Source organism: Colias philodice, chromosome 8 (assembly GCF_061535455.1).
Source record: "Colias philodice isolate Cphi_HAF_F1 chromosome 8, ilColPhil1 Martin Lab GWU primary, whole genome shotgun sequence".
NCBI classification, from domain to species: Eukaryota; Metazoa; Arthropoda; class Insecta; order Lepidoptera; family Pieridae; genus Colias; species Colias philodice.
In genome coordinates this window covers 4740241-4768050 of record NC_143093.1, presented here as the reverse complement: position 1 = coordinate 4768050, position 27810 = coordinate 4740241, and the positions used below count along the sequence as shown (strand labels likewise).

Here is a 27810-nt window from a genome sequence, read left to right as displayed (position 1 = left end):
TTGTTCTGTTAACATAATGTTTCTGTTTGCAGTGAAGAAGCGGGAAGGCATGTGGGGCGGCGGCGCGCAGTGCGTGCACGCATCGCTGCCGCGTGGTGCGCACGCGCGTCCCGCTCCGACGCTCAGCGGCGCCATCGCTAGCCGTCGCCCGCCCAGGTATTACTAAAACTGAAAATTATTTCTTACATTAAGTGAAACTTCTTTAGCTAGTAGCTATTTAAAATACCTACGGGCTATTAATTATAACTAAACAATTTGTAGTACCTACCTAGGTAAACTAAAACACATTGATTTATTCGTTACATGATTAATTAGGCAGGATTTTTAATGTATATCCTATCAAATTAATTCGGGTTCATTAAATACGAAAAGGTTAAACTTTTCTATCATGCCTTAGGCGTGCATTGTAAACACAATCATTATTCTGGGCAAATTGAAATAAAAAGGGAATAATTAATCATTGTTTTGTAAATATAAAATAAATACTGAAACCATGTCCATCGTTTTCTTTATGCGTGGGATATGTTAAAGATATGTATAAAGAACCACGCGGTATCCGAGCATTTCTCATCTTAAATAAAATATAGCATTAGCAGATTATAATTTACGTTAGAAGGTTATTTTTCGGGCACAAAGGGTATAGATAACTTGCGAACTTGACTATAAACACGCGTTTAATTACGTGAGTTGGATGTGTTTAACAGGAAAATTAGTCGAGTTTACCCTTTCCCAGTATAAATGTTACCTAGATGTTACGAGTTTCAGTAACTGTTAAGCAATATTGTTAAGGGTAATTGCGTTGATTTTTAAACTAATGATGTTCCTAAATTTAATTATGTATTCCTTGGAATGCGGATATACAGGGTGTCCCACTGTTGGTATACTAAGCTCAAAGGAGGTTATAGTTTTGCATACGCTGAGTACGTAAAAAATACTTAAAAAATCCAGACGCATTTTTTTTTCAAATAGATGAATTCTTAAAACTCTATGTGTACACCCATAACAAGCAACCCGCCCATTTTTGCCACTAGCACGTGAGCTATCGTTTATGTTTTCATAGACAAAATGCTCACATTAGAGAAGCGGTATATGACGGCTGCGCGAAGCTAGAGAAGAAAACATGGATTTTCAGGAAAAAATTATCAAAAAAATTTTAACGTAATTTTGTTGTTTATGTATTTTTTACGTGATCAGTGTATGCAAAACTACAAGTTCCTTCGCGCTTAGTATACCAATAGCGGGACACCCTGTATTGTTAACATTGCTTTTAATATAATATTTTCAGTAATTGATCAACAGATTTGGCGAATTTGAACAAAGTTTCACTAAGTAGGTAGTCTTTGGAAGTGTTCTAGAAAACTGGAAATAATAATTGACTTAATAAATGGGAACCTGTATGTAATGTAAATTATGCGGGAGTCTAGAAAGTTGTTCAATTTAAGATATAATTATTTATTGAGAGTGATTATGAAGCTAACTACAATATTTAAATACAATAACCAATCCTATAGAGGTTAGATAAGATGTTCAATTATCATCACTAAAGCTTAATAAAGTGTAAATTAAAAAACAACACCTTCATTTTCGTGAAGCACGAAACACGTGCATTTCACATCTGTCTTTTTGGGCAATTTTTTTAAGCATCAGGGTCATCAGCCAGCTGTGTTCTGATAAACCGAAGCTTTTTTATTAGTCTCTACTGGGGATGGCCACATGTAACATAAACCACTACTCCAAATCGCTATATTAACAAGCAGTTTCCAATTCAATGAAGAATGAAAATAAAATATAATTTAAATTATTTTTTTTAACCCTTGACTGATTTGAAATGTATTCAATCCTCTGACGCTATATTCAAAGCATTTCAGAAACAATTCCACAGATATATTTTCAGCATTTAAATAAACTTTATTTCCATAATAATATTCTATTGAAAAATATTGGATTTCATAGCAATCGATATTTGCTTCGCTACATAATACAACAGGATAATATAGGTCCACTCTATAATGTGACAAAGACATATCTAGTATAAAACAAAGTCACATTTTTTGTCCCTATGTATGTTTTTTTGTCCCTTTTAAATCTTTAAAAGTACGCAACGATTTTGATGCGGTTTTTTTTAATAGAAAGAGTGATTCAAGAGGAAAGGTTTTAGACATAGCGGGCGAAGCCGCGGGTGGAGAGCTAGTTAAATTATAAACACTATCATGTTACATTTCAGGCCCACACCTCCATCACCGACGCTCATAGCACAAATAGACTCGTCTGTAGCGTGTCTCTGGCTGCTCACACCGCTCTCAGCGGGCACAGCTGTCGTGGCCGTCCTTGTAGCTGTCACCACGAACAACTGGCTGCACACAGAAGAGAACATGCTGAGCAATTCATTCAATGGAACTGGCAAACATGAATTGGTCGCAAAGCATACTGTGTCTGGACTGTGGCGTATATGTCATACGGATCGTAAGTTTGGCTTGACATTTTTATCAATTCTTTGTTGTTTAAATTAGGGGTGGTTATTTATGTTTATGCTTTGGGTGAATTATTTTCATTACCTCCTTTACCAGTTGAGTTAACGAAAGGTTTATGCTGGAAGATAATAAACTTAGTGTAAGCAGCATTCATTTTCTCGCCCCAAAATATTATATTATAGGTAAAACGATTCTAGTATTAATATTTTAACATTATTTTACAAAAGGTAACAATGAAACCATAAACCGTGCGGCGACAATGTTATTCAATGCGTTAGAAATTATTATAAACTCAAACTCGAAAGTATGTACGATAAACATTTTACACAAACCTTTACAGGAACACACAGGAAAAAGTCAAAACCATTTAAACTGTCCTCATACAAAATGTACGATTGTGTTTTAGCTCGCACAACGCAGTCGTTAAAATTGGAAATGATGCTTGAGACCTTTGTAGAAGTTTCTGTACATATTGTTTACAATTTTATTTCGTGATTGTAGTCCTTGACAAAAAGATACGTTTGTCAGACACTTACCGTTAAAGCATATTTAAAATTGCTGAAGAATAGAATAGATTTTTTCTTACCTTTTATAGTTTGAAATAATCAAAATGTTTGAAAATAGGTCAACTAGATGTATAACTGGGGTTTACTATTTTAGCCAACGATTTTAGCTCATACTAATTCTTCTGCAATCTAACTTGTTTATACAAAGATCGCTTGACAATCGTTTACGCAAATAAAACTATTTTATCTGGAAATACGCTATAAAAGAAGTGCAGTAGCTAGTGAAAATTTTCAGTCGTAGAGCTGCTCATATAACGTTTATTCTACAAATCATAACATGGTCCGTTTAAGAACATGCATAATATCATTGTTCTTAGTTAAAATTCATTGCATGATTCCAGTTCGCAATAATTGTATTAAAACGAATTCACTCTGCTCATCCATTTTGTAACAAAGTAGAATATGTGTTTAAAATAATGAGATATTTAAGAGAAAATTCTTTAATTATAAATCTGTTGGACAGTGATGATATCGGTTTAAATAGTTGAGAAATAATTGATTTGCGTAATTATGCATGTGAAATTGTTTTTGACGAGTTTATGTCCACAAAGACCTTAAAAATAATGTTATACTGATACATAATTTTTAAGGTCTATTAGGGTTTTATATCGTACGATAAGGTAAGGTATTTTTAGCCTTATAAAGTATACATTTCAATTTATTACGTAGGAGTTGCGGCAAACGGATTGTTAAAGGAAAATTAATTATTCAATAACCTAACTAATTTATTAATTATTTGACTAAATTTTGTTAACGCTAAGTGACCGGATACCTGATTCAATACTGAATTTCAAATTTACAATTTATTCTAAGTTTATTTTGTTACTGAGCAAACAATACTAAAATAGAGACGTCTTAAAATGTAAGCTAAAAATTCAAAATTCATATTTAAAAGTGTAAAAATGATTCAATATTACGAAATAGTTTTGCATAGTCGGAACGTTCCTAGCGGCATTTCACAATGCTCGTCGTTTCCTGCGCAAATGTATTGTGTTGGAGCCGTAGCCACACTCGGCCCACTTTCGTTTGAAGTCCGATGACAGAATCTCAGCCAGACCATTTCCTCTGCATTCAATTACTTAACACTACACATATGAATGTATAAACTAGGTGGACTGATTTTTTTGCTGTATGTGTTGTTGTTAGACAATTACATGTTAGATCTTTCGAAGATCTTAAATTATAAATACTGATGATGTTTCATCAAATTCACGATTCTTAAGAAATGCCCTAATGGCATTAATTTCATTTAAAATAAAGACAATATTTGTTTGCTTCATCTTAGCTGAAAATTGAAATAAAACCTTTTAAAGAAAATTAAATTTAAGGTCAACTGAAATTGTTGAAAATAAGTTTGCTGAATTCTGACCACAGAGTCATTAAAATAATATTATAATGCATTAAATGTTAATTTTAAATTCCCAATAGTTAAATTTAGTATTTAACTAAGTAGAAGGTAATAAATTGGCCTCATAAATGTAAATATTAAATCATTTTATTTTATCTATTGCGTATTTTTTATTCAAAATTGAAATTTTTCCATTTCAGCTGGCAGTACAGAATACCGCTGCATAGACATACCGTACTTTCCTCTGTCGCAGTACGTTCCAGACCCTAGTGATTCTACTAATGCGATACCTTGTAAGTATACCTACTCTGTCTGATTATGATGCGTTACACTATATTAACATTATCAGTTTCTTTTCTTTTTACATGATACTAACTGCAGTTGAAGACGATTTTATTTAACTCGCTTTGATTATTCATCTTCTTTAACTATCCTTTCATTTAATTGTGAATAAAATATTGCAATATAGAATGTAAAAGTATAAATTAAGACAATTTTAGTATGAGTATATTACACTAAATTAGTATGTAGTCTAGTTACAGTATTACAGTTCTAATATTCTAGTTACAGTTTATTTTTAACATTTCACTTTTAATATTGATATGCGGGTGATTTTTCTTTGTCCGTGTTTTATTACAGACTTAATTTACTAAGAAATAATTTCAAACATTTCCAGATATAGTAACCCGTTCAGCGGCTCCATTATTATTGGCTGTGTTCACGCAAGCGGTCGGCGCGTTGTGCTGCGTGCTCGGCCATTGCGTAAAAGGACGAAGACTGTGCACGTTTATCGCTGGAGTTCTCTTTATTATTTCTGGTAATTATTATTTAAAGATCTTATTTAAACGTGTGTTTTCACAAAAATATAAATTAATTGATTAATTACACGAGAATATGATAATGTCAAGGATATAAGAAATTTTTTTCTCCGTTTCAGGTCTCATCATGCTAACAGGAATAGTCATGTACATATCGGTATTTAAGTCACAACTTGGTCACAAACTACGGTACATGACCTTCTTCGACACCCCTCGGATGTCCTACAGTTATGGGTACTCATTTGGACTATATATTGGTGGATTCGTTGCTGCTGAACTAGCAGGAACCTCCGCTATATTCCTTTTTCTCCAATGGTATCAAAAAGACTGGATTACTGAAATAACAGAAAAGGCGAAGGCAGATTGCCGTGCGTGGGATCGAGAATATGCATTCACGGAGTTCAGAGAGCGCGACTCGACCCTATTGGAAAGGCGCATGATGAAAAGAGATACGTATCCACCAACAGGCTCATCTGCGGCTACACCTCGTGAACGCCGGCGTTTTGTCTTCGACGGAGACGAGATGCCACATTGCTCTATACATAAGAACAGGAGAATCAATTTAAGCTCAGCTTCACTGAAAGATTTGTCATCGTCCACTCTGTATGGTTTTCCTGCAGCGCCACGTCCGACAGCGTGCGACAATTACTTCGAGGAGTTTAAAGAAGTTCCCCAGAGTGCGAACACGTTGAGTGGCTTACGGAGTGCTTCGATTTTTCAGTCTCAAGCGTCCGTGGCTAGTGGGAGGTTTCTAGACTCGACTGCAGTTGAACCCCCTCCATCAAGAGAGGAGGAATTGGTAACATTTGGTGCTGGAGCCAGGGCACTAGCTCATGATGACAAACCTCCACGACATGACCGAGGTGTCGGAACTGACCCGTACCGTAGAACAACACCCGTTTGACTTCTAAGAAAGGGCGTCTTCCCTTTAAAGCATATCGATAAGTGATACCAGTGACGTTAATATTCCAATTCTAATGAATTTTGATAATAGCAGAAATGATGACCGTGAAGTGACTCTCGAATTTATAAACGTTATACGTGAATTGCGTTGTAAAAGTTTTAAATGTTACTTTTCCTTACATAAACACTGCCATTTGTGTATTTAGCGTTTTTATTAAAGTATGTATTGTACATAAATGTACTTGAGGTTGTTTAAGTATAATAAATATATAATAATAAAAATTTTAATTAATTAATTGCTTGGTATTTACCCGAACAATATTATAGTTGCTAATGGAAATTACACACGTAGGTACTAGAAATACCACACAAATACTTGAAAAATATACATAACTTATAAGTCTCAAATAACTTAATAATAATAATATATTTTAGAATTATTCTACAAAGATTTTTTGGAACCCACAGGTATTACCGTTTTCATGATATTATGAAACCTCTTTCATATTATATGAAACTTTTTAGAAGAAAAATAATAAATGTTCCAAATTTGATTTTGACACATGCAATTTGTTTCAACAACATAAATTAAAAGCATTTTGACGTACGCAATAAACACAATATAGCTTATTGCATTTATGGTTGTGTAAAATGGGAATGTAAGTATTATAATAATTTTAATTCAATAAATTAGCTATATAAAATTGAACTGACGAGTAATACATATTTTTTTTTTATTTCAGAGTGACATCAATATTGTAAGTAATACACAGAAGAGAGCGTGATCATCTCCAGTTGACTTTTTAATATTAAATACTGTATTTGATTTGTTTAATAATAATAATTAATTTGATTTTCATTCTAGTGGTCCCAGGGATCCTAAAACACCCGTGAAGGGATTCTTTCCGAGGCTAAAGAATATTTTGAAAGAGCATCATAGAGGAGTCATTGGAGTATTGATACCGATATTACTATTATCATGGCAGCCTGAAAAAAATAAGGTAAGGTTTTTTTTTTATTTCAGTTCATTGTAATATAATTAAAATAGACTGTGTTAAGCGAGCTATGATAATTGTGTTGATAATTCCATTATATTTATATATGAAACGTGTCATGTCTAGAAATAAATGAAAACATTGTACAGTCTCAAAAAATATTTTTACAGTCTTTTTACTTTTAAGATACAACTCAATTATTTTATCCATATATTATTGTATATTATACTGTATGTAACTTTTGTGTCAAAGTACCAAATACACATTGAAAACTTATTTTTTAAATTGTATCTGTTACTAGCTGTGCCCTGCGGTTTTACCCGCATTGCTCCGCTCCTGTTGGTCTTAGCGTGATGATATAATATAGCCTTTCTCGATGCATGGGCTATCAAACACTGAAAGAATTTTTCAAATCTGACCGGTAGTTCCTGAGATTAGCGCGTTCAAACAAACAAACAAACTCTTCAGCTTTAAAATATTAGTATAGATTTTGCATTTTTTTTTATTATGTGTAATCGTTTGTTCATTGATTAACTGTTGATTTCACCATTTTCAGCACGACATAACAGTGAAATGTTTGTGGATCATGATGTTTTGGTTCTTCTTGTGGCAGCCGGTGAACGTGCCTGTCGTGGGTTTGGTGCCAGTGTTCCTCTTACCAATGGCTGGCGTGATGGCCACCGCTGATGTGTGCTCGGCTTATTTTAACGTAAGTGTTTGGAGCGAATTTTCCATTGAATATTGTTTGTGGATGATGTGTATGGAAAATAAAAATGTAGAGATTATATTATATTATTCGTTGGTAAACTGCATTGTTAATTATTTAATTATGTGATGAAATTAAGTTAAAACATAATTTCGTTACTACAACTTAATAATTCATCTTAACCATTGATTTGTTTTAATTTTTTCGGTCTCTCGGTGGAACATGTTTAATTGTTTATACAATGAGTACATAATTTCATACTTTTCATTTTATTTACCTTAACTTATAATATTATTTAAGTGCAAAACCTCTCTCTGTCTGAGTCTGTGCGAGTCTGTGCGAGTGGAAAGCAAGTAATGCTAAAAAATAATAGATTTAATTATATTTTTTTCTTATTTCAGGAAAACATAGCATTGTTTATTTTATCAGGGATGGTGTTACTATTACTGAACATGTCTAACGTGGATCGAAGGATAATACTATGGCTGCTATGTTCGGGTGATAATTGTCAGTTTTCTGGAAAAAGGTAATTCTCAGACAATAATGCAATTTTATTCAGAATACATTGATATAATAAATTTACTTTTACTAAAAAAATTGATTGGTTTCGTCCCTGAATGGTTTTAGTACAAGAACCAATAAATAGGTGGCGCTGCAGCACATTTACGCTACCTATTATTCCATTTAACAAAGATAAAATTATTGTCAATGATTGTACACCTATTATTTATAATTAATCCCATTTTTTCCAGGCTGGTGTTCAAATCTAGTGTCGCCGCTTTTTTCCTATCAATGTTTTCTAGTCGACTCATAGTGACCTCAAGTATAGTTCAGTATTTAGCACCAGCTTACATGAGTTTACAGGTAAGATGAAATTGAATCTAGTTTATTGCTTGAAACATTTATGTCTCTCTATATTTTATTTACCAAAAGTTCTTGTTTTCTGTTGAAAACTATAAAGTTGTAATGTTTTAGTCGTCCACGGCAAGATATAGAGATACGGAGCCGAATTATGACACAATGAGACATGTTGTTTTAAATTCTGTTCAAACTGCCTCTGCTATAGGTAATAATTATTTTTATTTTGGCCCTAGAAACTTGGCTGTCATATGGTATATTTTTTCCCTTGATATAATAATATATTTCATTAGTAATTCTTATAGAATTTTTATAAGTGCGGTAGATTCATTTGTATGAATGTCCTAAAATGGTAATAGTACGTTATATTTCATATCCACAATCTTTTACCATATAACCATATCTTTATTGTAATAGTAAATTTATCCTGTGTCATATTTTGTAAAATATAAATATTATAATACAGGAAGCACGGCCATTATGCATTCGGCATATGCAACAATAGCTATGAGAGCGATTTTTGCTGCGTGAGTAATTTATTTTTATTTGGACATAAGATAAATCTAAAAATAAGTACCCAAAAGAATTTTATAATATAAATAAATGATTTATTTCTACTTAGAAATAAATCATATCATCAATAGTAGGTTTACAATTTTGAATAAAATTTTCAACTGGCTCGGCTGCTCTGCTCTGGCGTATCTATAATATTCACTCTCTTCACTTTGCAGTTTTATACATTTCTATTATTTTTCATGTTATCTTCATATTACAGACAAGGCGACAAAAATGTAGAATACCCGGATATCTTTAATTTTATGCAATGGTCATTTTTTGCGTTTCCCATTGCCTTTTTGATGTTTATTCTAAACATGTGTTACCACATGCTGTTAATTAACTGGTAAGTTACCTTAATAAAATATATCCTAGGCTTTGAGAACCATCAAATCAAAATATTTTATCCTTGTTTCCTCTGGTAGCTACCACAATCGAGAGTTTTGTACATGAAATTATTGGGCATCTCATCAAAATAAAGCTACTCACGAAAAATTAGCTTGATAGTAATCACTTGCAAAAATGGGCGATGTATCCCGGACTAATTATCTTAATCGTATTCGAACTTGACAAGAGATTAGATTCATTATAACTATATTTTAATTTTTTTCCATTTCAGTGTAGTTGGCAAACCTATGAGTGCAAGCAGCATGACGGAGATGAGAAATTTGTTACTAAAAAGCAAGTCGACTATCCCCAAACGTGTTTCTCGACATGAGAAGGTGGGTTCATATTTTGACAAATTTTTCGCCGATTGCTTTGCTCGCGTATTTAAATAAAAACCTGCCAATACATGATCCTTTCATACATTTGATTTTTACGAGTACCTGTATTAAAAAGAATGTGATAGACTGAAATGGAAAATTAATCAAATGAATATAATTATTATAATCTTTATTTTCATTATGCTTCGTATGCATTCAATTTAAAACAAATATGTACGTCAAAAACATATTTGTTTTAAATTGAATATTTGATTAAGGGCCGATTTTTCAATGCTTGGTTAAAACTTATCTGTCCAATAAAGTATTACACGATAATATTAAAATACGGGCAATTAGAATACGTTTTTAAAATGGTAGTTTTATACATTATTCGACGAACAAGTTTTTAAATCCAAGGATTGAAAAATCAGCCCTAAGAAGAAGATTAATTTAATTTAATTAATTGATTACAGTTGACAGTCATAGCATCCATACTTTATTTGGCGGCATTATTCTTCCGTTGGAGCCGCTGGTCTTCCGTCTCTTGGTCGAAGTTTCAGACTGTTCCGAATTACGATAACATACCCATGTAAGTTTACGTACCTTAAGCTTAAATGGTTTTTAACAGCCTTCTTTAGAAATATTCTTCTTAAGGTGTTCTGAATGATTTCTAATAGCAGATGTAGGATTCAGTAATTTCCAATATTTATAAGCTAAGTATAGTGTTCTAAAATTATTTGTATTTTCAGGATAAAAGATGGGACAGTAGCAGCAATATTTGTGCTAGCGCTACATGTAATACCAAGGACCTGTGGCTGGGCGCGTATACTTGCTGCTGATAGTAAGTTTAAAGACAAGATTTTTCTTTACAAAGTTTAAATTAAATACATGAATCAAAACATGTTAAAATAACCAATTGTTAGAAACAACAGGTTCATTTTCCATTACATCTATGATTTTCTTTCAATTAACTAACACATTGTTTTAATTTCCAGAAAAGAGTGAATGTGGCTCACTTAAACCAGATTCTGCTATAATGTGGTGGCGCTTTGTGGACAAGAATACAAATTATGGATATATCCTCTTATTGGGTAACTTTTATTGATTGAAATAATAAAAAAAATACTTTCTAGAAAAGCTTCTAATATAACATCTCTTTTTAGCTTTTATTAAATACTTTTTTTCTGAAGTTTGTTGAGCCAATAATATTGTTTCTAGGTTCAGGTATTGCCCTCAATAGAGCAATAGTACACAGCGGTTTAAACGCCAAAGTGATAAGCGACTATGGGACCTTCATAACTGATCAACCCTGGAACACTCAGATGTTATTAATTAGTGCAATATCCGGTGTTTTGTCAAATATAATGACTGGAGTGGCAGCTTGCGTAGTCTTTTTACCGTTGATTCTGAATATGGTTAGTAATTTCACGTATAAGATCTTATGATTTAGTACTGGTATGTTTGTATGAGTTTTGTAGAAGCGTAGGGTTAAAGCTGTGAAAAGATCTTAGGAGAAGCAAATATCTGAACACAAAGTATTGCTGATAATATTAAAGTATGGCTGTTAGTTGTATGGTATGTTCATAAAATTGTTTTTAGTGTACAATATTAATCACACCCAGAATATGAAAAATTGTTATTTCGTGAAAACTGCAAGCAAAGTAAAAATCCGTCTGCAAGTGATTTTTTATCGATCAAGTATTTTCTTTAGAAATACTGAGGTATCAATTGAAATGTATATTTACTAATATTAAATGATATTTCATAGGGTGTAAGAGAAGGAGAAACACCTAGTCGATGGGCTAAAGAAAGCTATTTAGGAGCAATCGGCGTGGGCTATGCGTCTTCGTTTGGATTCATGATACCGTTTTTGTATACACCTGCCTATTTTTGCCATTATACCGGAAAAGTGCCAATCAAGAAGATGGTAAGGTTAATTAAATAATATATTTCATAGATTTCTTGTTAAAGTGGAGTACATTTTTGTATAACTTTAACCACTGGGAAAAGTGTCATAAAATAATTCACGTACATGGAAACAATTAATTACTTATGCACTAGGGATGATATTCAATTTGACGTCTATTTTTACGTATGCGTTTTACTTTCAAATTCTAAATCTAAATTCTACTTATATTTAGTAGTATTGGTACGGGAGCTATTAACGTTGAAAAAGAAGTCATTTTAGTATAGCTGGTTTTTTGATATATTGTTCCTCTAGCTATTTCGGTTAGAGTCCGCGCAGTCTGGCTGGCCGGAGTGGTTGCGTTCAGTAGTGCGCATCTTATCTGCACAGGAAATTATCCTTAATTTAAAGTCATTTTTTAACGCGTAATTTTTAAACTTTTGCCTTTAGATAGATCCATCAATCATAATTTTTTTATTGCAAGACGTTTTTTTCGTTGTTAAATAGGTGCCAGACGCAATTTTTAATTTCGTTTTTATAAAAAATTCAAATTATTTTAGAATGTCTGTAAATTTCATATTATGTTCTTCAAACATAATATAATCTAAAATTAATTAGCCAGACGCTAATTCGATTGTTAAGTATTAAAAAATGAGTATAAATAAAAAAAAGTAATGAAGCATGCAGCTCATCAGCTAGTGTATTTTAATTATGCGACAGGAAATAATTGCAAGAATACAATATTATTTACACTTGTTCTTATAAATTAAAAAGTTAAAATGAAAAAAAAAACATAAAAGTGAAAAATAAATTAAAGTTACCATACATTAAAAAGAATGGAATAAAAACTATATCAATGAAGGTTAAACAATTACATTGTTAAATTTAAAAAGCCATCTTCATAATCATCATCATCATCATCTTCCCTCTCACTGTCAGAATTATTTATGTTATCGTCTAAGCCGTCTAAGGAATTGTTATTGTTTTCCAATATTCCATTATCTGTAACAAAAAAAATAATAATTCATTTATTCAAAGAAAAAAGATTTGTTCGTTATAATATAATAATTTAGTTTTTCTTGATTAATGTTCTATTCAATACTTACTTTGAATAATAACATCTACAACTGTGGAAGGTGATTGCTCTCCCTCAAACCAAACAAAATCGTATTTATCTTTGATGATGGTCCAACCAGAAGCAACTGGAGATAAAGCTGTCGGTTGTTTTTGGTGTGCATTTCTCCATAGCTTAGTCACATAGCGAACCCTTAATAAATGTTGAAACAATTCAGCTTTACAGGGTGGTAAACTGGAAGAGTCGAAGTTTCGAAATTTTTTTGCAAAGTTTTCTTCAGATTTTTTACACTTGAAAGTACTTGAAAACAGATGAAATCGAACATCATTAATATTACAACAATTTTGGACACCGTACATTTGACAAATAAATTTCTCAAGGGTTATAAAGGTACTTTTCACTATTTCTTCATCATCGGTAATTATATTTTGAAAAGCTAGTTGATATTCGTTCGATTTTTCCAATATTTTAAAAGGTCTGACTTTGCCTTTTCTAAAAAATGCTGGTGTGTAATCACACCCGGTGATCGCGTGGAAGCATGGCAAAGATTTACATATAGCTAGTATACTAGCGGTCCGCCCCGGCTTCACCCGTGGTACCTACATGTTTAAACTATCCTATCTCTCAAGTTGGATCGAACTGCACATGGTGTGCGAATTTTATTATAATCGGTTAAATGGTTTAGGAGTCCATTGAGGACAAACATTGTGACACGAGATTTATATATATATATTTTAGTATCAGCATCGCATCTGTGCGAAGCCAGGGCGGGTCGCTAGTTGAGTAATAAAAAAAATTGTTTTGTATAGAAGATTGTTGATGTACCCTAATAGTTTATTTTTAACCTAAGGAATAAAATGTACCAATGGAAGGTACTTATTCCCACAACACAGGGAATCCTAGAGTAGGAACAATTCAATTTCTATGCATCTTATATTTTCGAAAAAAAAAAGTTATTGTTTATTGTTATTTAATTTTCGCGGCCGACCCTTTCTATCTGTCTTGCACTTTAAACTATCTCTCCAATATACACAATCACCAAATTGTTATACTTACCTACTTTCACTACATTTTTATTTGTACATATTTAATACTTAACAATCGAATTAGCGTCTGGCTAATTAATTTTAGATTATATTATGTTTGAAGAACATAATATGAAATTTACAGACATTCTAAAATAATTTGAATTTTTTATAAAAACGAAATTAAAAATTGCGTCTGGCACCTATTTAACAACGAAAAAAACGTCTTGCAATAAAAAAATTATGATTGATGGATCTATCTAAAGGCAAAAGTTTAAAAATTACGCGTTAAAAAATGACTTTAAATTAAGGATAATTTCCTGTGCAGATAAGATGCGCACTACTGAACGCAACCACTCCGGCCAGCCAGACTGCGCGGACTCTAACCGAAATAGCTAGAGGAACAATATATCAAAAAACCAACTATACTAAAATTCTCACTTGTCAACGTTGGTAGCTCCTATACGATATGTTCTCAAATTTCATAGCTTAAAATATTAAATACACTTCCCTTACAGATAAAGTACTCCATAGGCACCCTGATCATCTGTGTGATCGTGCTATGGATAGCGCTATGTGTATGGGCACCGGTGATCTGGGATCCCAATGGCACGGGCTTCGAGCCGGTGACCATAGCGGCGGCCGGGGCTGCGGAGGCGCCGCCCGCTGAGGGAGGGGGAGAGGGTGGCGGGGAAGAGGGGGGCGAAGGCCTGCGATGAAGGCCTAGGATTTGTTTTGATTTTTATTTTAAAGTCCTAGGGAGTTATCTTGTTGTCTTAAATAAGTAAGGCAATACGACATACCGGTAAACCCTCTGGGGGGATACCATGATCTCTAAAATTCCGTTACGGTACATTTACATCAAATGAGCGAATGCTCATTCTGATCCCATTATGTCAATTTATTTTTTTTTTTGTTCTTAGAGCTATTACGCACTGTCGACCAGTCGCCGGCGACTGGTCGTCTTCGTGGACTTACTCCTGGACGACTGACGACTAAGTGCGCAAGCCCCTATTTAAACTATAGTAAGTCACAGTCGCCGGCGACTGAGTCGCCAGCGACTGGTCGACAGTGCGTAATAGCTCTTAGTGCGTTCGAAAAGATTCTATTCGCATTCGTACGAATCGTGCCTAGCGGCTCGGACGTTGTTTATACGATGTTTGACCCAACTACCTTTATTAATAGTCATTGACTTGCTGTGATTTGTTATCAACTGCCTACATCAATTAGGCAGTTGTGTAGAATCGCAGAACATTCTTATTACATTCAAACTAATATTTAACCCGGCACCCCGTGTTATTTCTTATAATATTATAATACTGAACAACACTGAATACCAGTTTTTGGTTTATACTTAACCAATTGAGCCCCGAACGGCCCGATCGGTCCACGACACAATAGATTTTCTATTGTGTCTGTGATTAGGAACTAAAGAAGCCTAAAGAACAGCTCTAGCTCTTTTCGTTTGATGTAAATGCACAGTTAGATGACCTCTTTACTATAGCTCTGTCATTTTTCTATACTGGACGGCATCATGGTATCTCTGGATTTGAAGATTGTATTATTATGTTCATCGTCTCAGATGACGCTGCGTTTCTGATATTTATGTCGTACAAATTTAGCGATTTTAATATAAACTTATTTGTGTTCTTGCATACTTCTCCTGCGCATTTTATACACCAGAAAATACGTTTGATAAACACAAAAAGAAAAATATTATATGGACATTGGCCATAATGTGAACATATCAGCGTATCTTTCTCTAAACATTTTGAATGCGATATTCCTATATTAATTTTTCTGATTTTAATTTTTTGGGCGAATTAAATAACTCGTAAGAAAAAAGTTATTATTTCTATCTTTAACTTGAATGAGTACTTATCGTACAGAAGAGCTGTATCGTAAGTTCGATTCCTGTGTATATTATTATTATTATTTACTTTCCTGTGTCAATAAAAATAATTTTATATTACTTGTTGTTTTTTTATTTACATACCTTTCACTCATTTAATTTTAATCAAGTTCGCTAATATTTCTGGTAGGTACCATCCATACTAATATTATAAATGCGAAAGTAACTCTGTCTGTCTGTCTGTTACTCAATCACGCCTAAACTACTGAACCAATTTGCATGAAATTTGGTATGGAGATATTTTGATACCCGAGAGGACATAGGCTACCTTTTATTGCGAAATATGTACCTTATTATTTGCTTTTGTCATTATGTACTCATATTTTAATATTTTGCGAAATGTTAGTTTTCAGTGAATAAAATAAATACTTGACATATCCATGTCTAAAACCAGACAAAAGAAATACAAATTATTAACATTAAATCATTTTATTTATGCATTAGTACATAAATCTGCTTCTCGTATCTTGCATCCAATCTTGAACGTAGTGAAGATCAGGCCAAATAACAGGAGCCCAGAAATACACGAAAATCCATGTGAGAATTATCGTAGTGATGGTTGGACCAAGGCCTGCTTTTATCTGAAAAGTTAATAAGCATAATTATTCTTCTAATGTGAAAATGCTATTATTTTTCCGTAGGAGTTGGTATTATTACATTTCATTGACATCAATAATAATTATTCCAAATAGAAAAAGTGTTTTTTTTTATTCTGTTTATACTTTCAATTGGGGTATAATCTTTCATGTTATTTAATTTATGATTATAATACACAAAAGATTATTATGCATAAAAAATAGAGCCAAGGAAATCCTTACCAAATTTGCTCAATTTTTTGTAATTACATAATATTATTAGAAATAAGCTTCAATAAGCACAACACGAAGTACTAGCTTTTACGACACACCATCCTTAAATTATTAATATGTATTCTGATTATTACTTTTTACTACCTTACGATTAGAGATTTCATTACCATTTTTGCAGTAGGAATATTCGCAACACTCTGAACTATGAGATTCCCCGGAGTTCCGACAGGAAGACAGAAGGCGTAGGAAGCTGAATAACCAGCTGCTATGTTATACCATAGTGGATTTTTGTGAATTTCTTTTGCCTGAAAAAGGTTAGAAAATGTAACAATTTTTAATATCTAAGTCATAAAGTATTAGATAAATGTTCATTTATTCGGTTTAGTGAATTGGTATAATTACTAGGTTTCGACATTTTATCATTTAGCATACGCAATGTTTGCCTACAAGTACCTAACATTATAATAATTTTAATTAGTTTAGATAATAATTATTTCAAAAAATAACAAGCACAAAGACTTACCAACTGCATAACAATAGGCGCGATGACATTACATACAGCAACATTGGATGCAAAATTAGTGATAAACACGGTAAATATAATTATCAGCAAAAGTATGGATCCGTTGCTCAAATTTATAAAATTTCTCAAAAAGGTGCCTATTTTTCCATTTAAATCGGTGTAATCTTCTTTTGCTGCTTCGGACAGGGCAAATCCACCACCTTAAATATTTTTTTTTATATAAAGATCAATCATTATAAATAACGAATAAAACAACCGAAGCGAAGATTTATAAGTATTAGCTTGGAACAAGCTTGGAATGATAATAAAAGTTCAATAAAAATATACTTCTACTTTTAAAAATGTTTGCTCTACCAATGGTTTTATTTTTAAATGAAATCTTGAACTTTTCTGATCCGATTTTAATGAGGATTATAAAAACTCAAACTCAAACTTATTTATTCAATTAAAGTAACATAGTCTAGAACCTTTGAATTGTCAAAAAAGTTAAAGTTAAATAAAATAGGTAACATTTAATACTTGTGTCCCAGCAGGGAGAACATAATGGACTGATGATGATGATGATGATGACATACAAATAAATGACTTAATATTTAAAATAATTAGCATAAACTTACCTAATAAGAACATAAAGCTGTACGGCAAGATGGTATTCATAGGTTTCCATTGAAGAACTGATGGTATTGATTTTGGGAAGTCACCATACTCTGAAAAAAGAATTTATACTTTACGTGAATGAACTTCGTTAGTAAATAATTCGATTATTACGATCATTCAAATATGTAAAATATAGGTACTTAACCTTTGGCTTTACAATTGTTGAAGAAGCCTAACGTTGAGGGCAGTAGAAACATCAAAAAAGCAATCAACATTGCTGCAGACGAATCTTGAACACTACAAAATTCAATTGTGTGAATCAAATGATGAAAATTGTGTGAACACTTGATGGTATTGTTTCTATGGAAAAAAATCTAAGTATAAAAAATGATTGGTATTAAAAACATATCCAACTTCGTTCATCAATTATGACGTAGAGCCAATGGCATTGTATTTAGTATACGTCATGTTTGTAAAATCTAAATATATTTTCAATACTTACAATTTATTATTTCCCAATCCAAAATAGTTATTTATTTTATCCCCCCATCCAACAAATATTTGCGGCGAACGGCAAAAGAACAAAGATATCGCCAACGAGAACAACAGAATAACACTCTGAAATATAAATAATTTTGTACATAAATAAACATTAAATAAAGAAACATTATGTAAATATAATAATAAATAATAATATAATATAATATAATATAGGCTCACAATTTCCCAATACGTAATTTTCCCCAACTTTTCGTAATCCTCATTTACCGCCCTTTTCGCAGCGTCAATGCCTGAGGCTGGTAACTTCGATCTTTGAGCCTTTTCACTCTTTGGCCTGAATATAAACTCATTAGTAATATTTGAGTTGAATGATATCCTGTCCATCTACATGAAAATAATCTAACTTATGAAATGCTTTTTCACGTAATTATCATTGCTAAATTAAATTTAGTAGTGATTGAATTAGAGAGAAGACCTAATGGATTAGCAATTTTTTTTATTAAATTGTTTTTTTTTAAGTAAAAAAAAACAAATCCAAGCGTAGACAAAGCCAACAACCCAAAATAATTACAGTCAATTCAGCCGTTCTTAAATCACAAGTAATTAGTAAATGCAATTAAGGGCTTGGTCTAGTAGTGCAAACAAATGCATCCTGTCATCCTATATGTAAATAATACAAATGTACTAAGGGAAAGTTGCTCCACTTAATTTTTAAAAATTAAATCATTCATATGCATAATTTAATATTCGTAATAAGTACCAGAAATGACAATTTGAAACAATTTTCGTGAAAATTACACCGGGTGATTTTTTTTATCAGTACACAAAATTTGCGAATACGTTCTATTGATATCTTCAAATGCATAACTCTATACATTTTTTTCGACCTAAGTTTCTTAGTGAAAGTTGTTCAGTTTAACTAATAAAACGGATAAACAAATTTTGTATATAATAAAAAAATGTAATGTTTGTGTTAAAAAATTATAAAATAGAAAAATACGCAAATGAAAACAAAAGATATTTATTTCTGACTATCTTCCGCCCGCGACTCCGTCCGAGTGGATGTCGGTCTTCGCGTGGATGGTTTCTCACTAAATTAATATTAGACGATCACTCTCGCTCGCCACACTGGACACGTCCGCTCGCATCAAAATTCCTAAATTACATATATGCATCGCGCGGAACGCCGTCCTTATATAGGAGTCGAGGAGGCGTGGTGTCGTGCGGCCCGCGTGTGCCGCAAACGGTTCAAGCCAAATCCGACTTTTGGCGCTACAGATTACATCGCTGAATCCACTGCGGGTAACGCAACGTGTGTTCGCGGTTCTACAGAACAACGTCTATGGATAAAACTGAAAAATTAAGATTTATTTTTTTTCTTCGTATTTTTCCAGGATAAAAAGTATTCCATTTTATGCCCAGGATAATAAGGTATAATTATACCAAGTTTCATTGAAATTGAACCATTAGTTTTCACGTGATGCCTTCACATACAGACAGACAGACAGACAAAAATTTTTTTAATCACATATTTGTGTTTGGTATTGATCCAGTAACACTGCTATTTATTTTTTAAATACATATTTTCAAAGTACAGAATTGACCCTTCTACGGATTTATTATATTACTAGCGGTCCGCCCCGGCTTCGCCCGTGGTACATATTTACGTTTTCTCTACATAAAAACCATCCTCGTACTTCAAGGAATATAATAAAAAAAGAATTATCGAAATCGGTTCAGCCGTTCTCGAGTTATGCGCTTACCAACACATTTTGCGATTCATTTTTATATATAAAAGATGTATAATATATAGATTTATATGGATAAACCTAATAAATATTTTGCTAGCATTCTGATGCTTTATTGGTTGCACTGGATTTTTCTCTTTTTTTTTTCAATCGCTTGAATGACATAGGATGGGTCCTTGATGGGCATCGAATGCTGAAGTGTCGAATCAATCAATTCTGACAGTAGGCAATTTATGTAAAATCTTGATAATGGTCCATCATTTTATTTTTTTTGCCTAAACTTATATATTCTATTTTTAACGAATGATTCACTCCAGTCCAAACAGCAAATAAGCAGACTTCTGCTTCTGCAACGTTTAGTTGTCCCTGAATTTGGAAAAAATAGTCATGATTCTTATCTATGACAAAAGTGTTATTTTTTTGCATTGTATTTCAAATATTAAATTTTTTATTTTTAACCGCATCTTCCGCATTCATCTCTTTTGCCGGAATTAGACATTTAACTTCTACTAGTCCCATTTTTCCTTCTTGATATGGGAGTGTATAAAGTAATTTTTTTAGATATTTCTCGTTATACTTTTAAAAAGTTATTATTGTCATTTTGCTCATTAGGTAAAGTAATTTCGATATCAGTTTTAAGTTTTTTGATACCTGCAATAATAAAGTCATAATCGCCTGCACATACTTATCGATTACACCCTGTATACAATCCACCATCCACATTCATAATGTTTTCCTGTCCTCCTCTCCTTTACGCTGTTCACCGATACATTTTAAATGAGTAAATCTGCTACCACTGAAGGATGTTTCATTGTGATCAGCAAATTTTCACCACTGTTGTCGATTATTTGTTTTTCATTTTTAATCAGCAATTGGGAATCATCAGTTTTGTTTTTTGCAGATTGGTGATGTACCCTAACAATACGTCGAAAAGGGAAAGCATCAACGAATTATCGTTTTCGTCCTCTTTTTTTATTCTTCGCGTCTCTGTTAAACTCAAAACTCAAACTCAAACATTTATTTATTCAATAGACTTCTTCTAGAAGCACTTTTGAAACGTCATTAGGTACATATTTTTAACATTTACCACCGATTCGGAAAGCAGTATCTACGGAGAAGAATCGGCAAGAAACTCCATAGTTGCTCTTTTTACTTGTTACTTGTGTTTGTTTAGTTCTCAACACCCATTGAATTTTCTATGTTATTGCGATCTTCCATTACATCTGAGTTTTGATGATGTGATGATAATCCATTCGTTTTAATATTGGTACTTAGAGTTGGTGAACTAAACTAAAAATGGTGGACTAAATTTGTCAGCGCGTCTGTAAGATCAAAATATAAAACCAACTTCCTGTATTTAAGTTACAAAATTAATAATCAAACAACATGCCGCTACGTTTAAAATGACTAGAAGAAAAAAAAAACACCTCGACATATTTGGAATTTTGGAGTAAACAAATCATTTTCCCCGTATGTCCCAAGTTCAAGTTCTCAATATAATTTAATATATTTCGTATTTCTCAAACGTAAAATAAACATTTTTGGAACTTCAAAAAAAATATATATCATAAGAAAATTTATGAGCTTACTTTAGTTTAAAAGAAACATACATCCCTTTACTGAAACCCCGTAAAATAAAGAAATTGTTGCCAATCACCTTTGTAATGTATTTGGTTTCATTAACTTTATGTTCGAAGATAATTTTTTTTCTAGTAAGTACATAGTTACACGCATATTTTTTTCGTTTATTTTCCATATCGAAATCAAATGTTTAAAAATACGAATATTTGCACAAAACTAAGATAAAAATTATCAATTAACAAAAATATTAAATTTAATGAAGTAGAGCAACTTTCACTTCGGTATGAAGGAAAATCGAGCGTAGAGCACACGTCAGAACGCTCCGGCCCAAGGAGCGCGACTAAAGAAATTCGCTAGGATTTTTCCTAATTATTTTAAATATTTTTTTAATATTTAAAGAATTATCAAAATTCAAAAAAAAAATTTTTAAAGGATTAATACTCATTGGTCTTCAACCAACTCGAATAAATTAATGGAAAAAATAACTTTTAGCAGTATTTATCAATAGATTTTGTAAGGCAAAAAATGGGAAATTTAATGAATTTATAACGTTCTAATTAAGAAAATCATAAGTTTTTCGGCAATTGTATTCAGCAGTTTTTAATAACGACTATATAAGGATAATAATGCGCTGATCAAATTGTGTAAATTGTAATCGGTTGCAACGTAGTGAGTGCACAAACTTAGCTCGAAATGTCTTTGGGGGAAAGAGACTTATCTTGAAGGCCTGATTAAGGTAACATAAAGTAACTTTACAAATGTGAAAAAATTCACGCGCATTGCGTATATAACACTAATTGATAAACAAGAAAAAAAAATTCAGTTTATCATTTCATTAGCCGGGAAAAAATTGTCAAATAACTTGTTGAAAACGCAATTTTGCTAGACTGCAGCCTTAAGACATCTTAATTTTATATTTATGAGTTAAAACAAGATTTTTACTCAAGTATTTTAATTTAATTTTCCTTGTTAAAAATTTGAAACACTCATTAATAGAGGACAAGTTTTCGAGCTACGGCTTGGTCTTTATAAAGCTCTAAATTATGTAGGTAGGGTAAGGTTGCTCAAGTCGTACCCCCTAAGGAAATTATGCTATAATATTTACGACAATTGAAATAATACAAAATAATCCACATTTACTGAATCTTTATTTAGTTGTCTATTATTAAAAAATCACAGAAACTTACAATGTTAATATTAAAATATATATTTTAACGTTTTTCAAAAACATACCTTCGGTACGATTAAGGCGCCTAGTTGCCTAATTCGTACCACATACAGCCTAAGTCGTACTTAGAAAATACACTTTAGTGAAGATATAATAACTATATAGAAAAATTCTTAATAATAAGAGATCAATTTTAAGTAAGTTAAAATTACAAATAATTCAGTCTGAGATTAACTTAAGCATATTATTTGGTAATTATTTTAGTGAATAACAAAATCTTAGACCTAAATAGAAGTACGAGTAAAGAATTTTTAACAGGTACGACTTAAGCATACTTATCTTTGAGGTTGAAAAATAAAATTACTAACACAACCTAAAAATTTTCTCCTGTTTGAGTATGCCCAAACGATTGACAGATAAGCATTAAAAGTCGTTGTAAACAAAGACAAAATATAAAGATAACATTCCTGCCGTAAAAAGCTTATGAATAAGTCGTTAATTTTACATGAAAAGTGATAAAAAACTTACTTTTTGAATTATTTTCGCTGCACGAAGCCGACCGCCTGACCACTTGTTTACGCTTGCTCGCGCGACTAAATAGTTCACGTTAACAACACTAGATGGCCCAATTCAATGGTATCAGACGAGATATTGGTGGGGTACGACTAACGCCGTGGTACGACTTGAGCAACCTTACCCTATTATATTATTATCTGTGGTAAAAGCAAACTTTTTTCTTATTCTTCTCGTCGATGTGAGGTTAGGAGAATATAATGAAGTTTAAATATTAGTAATTTTCTTATTCTTACCTTAAAAATCCAAAGTATACAACGATTAGATAAATATACATAGCTGCTTCCATCAGTAACATGTAGGGAATCGCAAATGCAGAAAACTTTGGGAACGATAAATATTCTGGAGCATTTGGATACGCCCTGAATAAACAAATTTTGTAAATTATATTTATATTTATTTATATGCTTAGAAATACTCATATTTTACATAAAAGGGATAACTTAGTACGTACTTTGCAAATAATCCCTTAAAAACAAAGTTGGTGGCCGTTCCTACTAAAGTACCAATACCGCCTGAAATCATTATAACTTTAAACTCGCTGTTATATTAATTTTCCAAAGTTTTAAAATGTTTGCTATGAGAGTTTTTTTTTCTTTCTGACTTTGTATGTTCCTTTATTTATTTTTTAAACAATAAAGGTACATATATGTGTTTATTTTCATACCTATTGTAGCTGAAAAAGTTGCTGCGCAGAAATAACATGTGGTTATATCCGATGCAATTTTTTCACCATTACTATTTACGTCATAAATGGTTAGTAGATTTTGCTGTGAACAAATTTCAACATTTTGATATAAAAATAAGGTATGGATTTACTCAATAGATATCTCCTTATGTTTAAAAAGCATTTAAAATCGTACTGACATGTGAAATGCATTATCACTCATCATATTTTACCTGTAACGTGGCTCGACTTCTATAACTTAAAAATATATTTGTAAACATTACAAATATTCGGGTGTATTTGTAAACATTATACACTGTATTTGTAAATATTTAGATTTTCGAGTTATGAGAGTATGTGAAGGTGGTGCCATGTAACTTTAAGATAAACTAGCGGTCCGCCCCGGCTTCGCCCGTGGTACATGTTTACGTTTTCTCTACATAAGAACCATCCTCGTACTTCAAGGAATATAATAAAAAAAGAATTATCGAAATCGGTTCAGCCGTTCTCGAGTTATGCGCTTACCAACACATTTGGCGATTCATTTTTATATATAAGAAGATATACATAGCTGCTTCCATCTGCATATAAGGAATCGCAAAGGTTGACAACTTTAGAAACAGTAAATATTCTGGAGCTTTGGCAGCTTTTGCTTTTGCTTTTAAAGCATAACATAATATACTTACATCTTCAAATACTTTCAGCACCGCGAAGTTAATAGGAACCATCAAAGTTGTTGCCGCAGTATTTGTAATCCACATGGAGATAAACATTGTGATGAAACACATTGCAAATAATAGCCTAAAATACAAAAATAATATAGAATTAAAATAATATAGCATTCAAATCCTTAATTAAAATAATAAATTTGTAAGTGTAAACGGTAGCGTTAGATTATATGAGTGAAAGTAATGTGTTTATGTGTATTTTCCTTTTTACAAATTACTATAATTAGACCCTATAAAAATATATCAAACGTAGTTTATTTTTGGGTCAATTGCTATTGATGTGTGTTAAAGTGAAAAGTCTAGTCAGAGGATATTACAGTAGGTCGTTATAACGGTATCAAGGGTCCGGTCGATCTGATTTGTTTACCAAATATTGCCTATGAAAGCTTGGCGAAGGAAAATAATATTTTTTGGCTTCTTTTTAGATTTAGTTCGAGTAGTAGGTCATAACTTAATACCACAATAGAATATTGTTACAGTTTATTTCATAATCATTTCTTACGAGAATCTTGGACTTTATAATATAAGACTAATAAGTCCTTTTAAGTAGCCGGAATCATGACAAATTACAAACTGGATAAGTTTAGTTTTCAAAGATATTAAGTATTTTAAAATGTCTAGCTGATATTTATGTAGAAGAGCATTTCATTAAAATGTGTTATTGAAATGTATTAGTAATATAGGAAATAAATTAAATTCCAATACCTATAATGCGAATAACCAATAGCACGAATAGCGCAGAGAGCCAAGCGCTTATGAAGGCCAGATTGTTCCACTGCATAAGCAATAATCATACTACCAAGAAACATCATAATTGTATCCTGGAAACATTTATATTAAACTACAACAAAGAAGGTAATAAAATCAATGCTTTTGATAACTGTAAACTGTATCGCATTGTAATAACAATTGTACACATTTTGTTGGGTTGCGATCTGCTCCTGAAATTAATGTAACGCCTATAGGCCCAACAAGATCGTGAACTGTTATGTGTATTTAATTTAAATAAATAAATAAATAAACGAATAAAAAAATACTTACATTCATTACAAAGAGATTTGATTATTTATTTGTTATTATTTAACACATGAAACTGAAATGGACTTTTATCATTCGCTTTTTTTCCCCCAGCAAAACCTGGTTGAAGCTGTTACAAACTGCTAGTGTAAAATAAATATAGGTTTAAATAAAAAAATGATACATTAGACTCAAAATGAAACATTTATTTGTTCCACTGGACTTTTAGAAGCGCTTTTGAATCATCGTATTACACGCCAAATAGGTTGCATCAGTTCGGAAAGCAGTTTCTACAAAGAAAAGCCTTATAGTTGCTCTATACGAATCATATATTGTATTCATATTGTCATTTCATAATAATTGTACATCTCAATATAACATTGTTATGGTACTTAATTAAAATATATTTATGTATATTTGTTAGTCTTTTATGAATATGCTCTTTCGCATGCCCTTTCTTTATTAATACCATTACATGAAGTATAATGAACATAGAGACAAAAAACAAGAACAAAACATTAATCTAATATATCAATTAATTAGTGTAAGTGAAACTAAAAAAAGAAAAAACTCAAGTAAGCCGATTTCGTGCGTAAAACATTATAATAATTTAGGTACTACAAACAATAAGATAAGTATCTTACGTTCATATAGCACAAACAGCAAGCAGTCGTACTCATAACGCCTGTGAGCGGGAATATGAATATCGGTAAGAAAGAAGTAACAGGTAATGGGATACATTCAGTTACCCAATAAACAGCCATTAACACCAACGTATACGCACACCATTGGTATTTCTGAAAATGTTAATACAATATTTAGCTTCTTTTTGTATGCCTTATAAATAAGATTGAAGGACCAGTTTCACCATTTGCTCAAAATAAACTCTCTGATAGCGTATTTGAAATTTTTTACTGATCTTTTCATTACAGGCTAAACAGAACATTTACAAAATTTGTTAAAATCTTTTCGCGATACCAGCATGAGATGAAACCGTCCCCTAGCCTTTCTATAATTTCTTCATTTATATAATTTACAAAATAGAAATAACTAGTACAACATTGAGGAATGTTTCGTTATAATTTATTAGGTAAAATATTGCATAGTGTACAAACGCCGTACCGAACATGCAGTAGCGCTTAATCTACCTACTTCCAAACAAACTAATATCTCTTCGGTAGATCTAATAGCTGCAGATTTGTAAGTGTCACATACCATTAGTATAAGAAGTAATTCTAGGATAATATGCATGTCTAGTCGTTGTAGGTCTTAAGAGTTAAGAGCTTATTGTAATACGAATATTTTCGCATCAGTTGGTTTTAGTATTAAAATTCTAACACCGAGATTCTTATAATATGATGATAAAAAAAGTTTTTCTGTGCCGATTTTAATGGATAAAATACTTCTACTAATTTATACCTTAATTTGTGCGATTTATGGAGAATTAGGATATTTTAAGTCAAAGTTATCTAGTCTAAATCAGAAATCCAGCACAAAAATATGCATTGGTTAATCTTAAAATCTTACCTCAGGAGGAAACGAAAGAAGAATCGGTATCAATATTATCGGAGTTACAACACAAACAAGACCTCGCCAGTACGAGCTTAAAATTATTTTCATTTTGTCCTTACGGGTCAACGGAGTATCATCAACTCTAAAATAAAAACAGATAGATGTATAAGAATTATAATTACAGCTATTCAATTTTTTGAATCGAAAACCCAAGTATTTAGAAGGCCTCATATTATATTATGTCATTTATAAGCCAATTAGACCATGTAGAATCGATTCTAATGAAATGGTAGTAGCAAAAGGAAATAAAAACCTCTTACTTCTTGCATTGAGATGAACTTAGTGCATTATAAGCTTTTACGCTATAAAAGTTCGGTTCAACACTTCAGTTACCTTTGGTGGTTTACTAATTATAACAAATGAAATTATTATACTTACGGCGTGTCTTCATTTTCCTTAGTTTTCAAATCCTCAGATACATTATCTTCATCGAAATTAGTTACGCTATCACTTTGTGTAGTCATAATATTAAAAGCTTAGGTTA

At 31.9% G+C, this 27810-nt stretch overlaps 3 protein-coding genes and 1 long non-coding RNA gene across 4 annotated transcripts in view; 2 read left to right on the top strand and 2 right to left on the bottom strand.

Moving 5' to 3' along the window:
• The window catches only part of stg1 (stargazin-like protein), a 47756-nt gene extending 41347 nt beyond the window's left edge, over positions 1–6409 (top strand). The window contains exons 2-6 of the mRNA XM_089698129.1: positions 33–156; positions 2225–2463; positions 4586–4678; positions 5062–5202; positions 5323–6409. Coding sequence (XP_089554255.1) covers positions 50–156; positions 2225–2463; positions 4586–4678; positions 5062–5202; positions 5323–6107 — 1365 coding nt within the window. The 5' untranslated portion in view covers positions 33–49 and the 3' untranslated portion in view covers positions 6108–6409. The remainder of the gene's footprint in view (positions 1–32; positions 157–2224; positions 2464–4585; positions 4679–5061; positions 5203–5322) is intronic.
• Positions 6410–6757: 348 nt separating this feature from the next.
• On the top strand, positions 6758–14649 carry LOC149486480 (protein I'm not dead yet-like). Its single transcript, XM_089697882.1, has 15 exons — positions 6758–6765; positions 6972–7107; positions 7658–7810; positions 8209–8333; positions 8560–8671; positions 8783–8873; positions 9132–9192; positions 9441–9566; positions 9840–9942; positions 10398–10513; positions 10674–10765; positions 10920–11015; positions 11143–11343; positions 11703–11851; positions 14449–14649. Exons 1-15 carry the CDS (start codon positions 6758–6760, stop codon positions 14647–14649), a joined length of 1770 nt encoding a protein of 589 aa, XP_089554008.1.
• LOC149486481 (uncharacterized) lies at positions 12506–13027 on the bottom strand. The gene is made up of 2 exons (XR_016315960.1): positions 12937–13027; positions 12506–12832 (listed from the first exon to the last, which is right to left on the bottom strand). It is a non-coding gene; the product is annotated as an uncharacterized LOC149486481 (long non-coding RNA).
• A 1633-nt stretch (positions 14650–16282) lies between the features above and the next one.
• On the bottom strand, positions 16283–27790 carry LOC149486479 (protein I'm not dead yet-like). The gene is made up of 15 exons (XM_089698107.1): positions 27705–27790; positions 27282–27408; positions 26399–26551; positions 25443–25558; positions 24696–24810; positions 24010–24112; positions 23797–23857; positions 23579–23704; positions 18492–18606; positions 18274–18389; positions 17977–18068; positions 17792–17881; positions 17175–17374; positions 16819–16956; positions 16283–16423 (listed from the first exon to the last, which is right to left on the bottom strand). The coding sequence occupies exons 1-15, from the start codon at positions 27788–27790 to the stop codon at positions 16283–16285; spliced, it is 1779 nt and encodes a 592-aa protein (XP_089554233.1).
• Positions 27791–27810: the final 20 nt, after the last annotated feature.

Bases quoted from the DNA above. Each gene is read 5' to 3' on its own strand.
- LOC149486480 (XM_089697882.1), top strand. The intron at 7,108-7,657 runs GTAAGGTTTTTT...CACCATTTTCAG, and splicing joins GGCAGCCTGAAAAAAATAAG to CACGACATAACAGTGAAATG. The intron at 7,811-8,208 runs GTAAGTGTTTGG...TTCTTATTTCAG, and splicing joins TGTGCTCGGCTTATTTTAAC to GAAAACATAGCATTGTTTAT.
- LOC149486479 (XM_089698107.1), bottom strand. From the start codon at position 27,790: ATGACTACACAAAGTGATAGCGTAACTAATTTCGATGAAGATAATGTA. The intron at 25,559-26,398 runs GTAAGATACTTA...AAATGTTTCCAG, and splicing joins GCTGTTTGTGCTATATGAAC to GATACAATTATGATGTTTCT. The intron at 18,069-18,273 runs GTAAGTATTGAA...TGAATTTTGTAG, and splicing joins GGATTGGGAAATAATAAATT to TGTTCAAGATTCGTCTGCAG.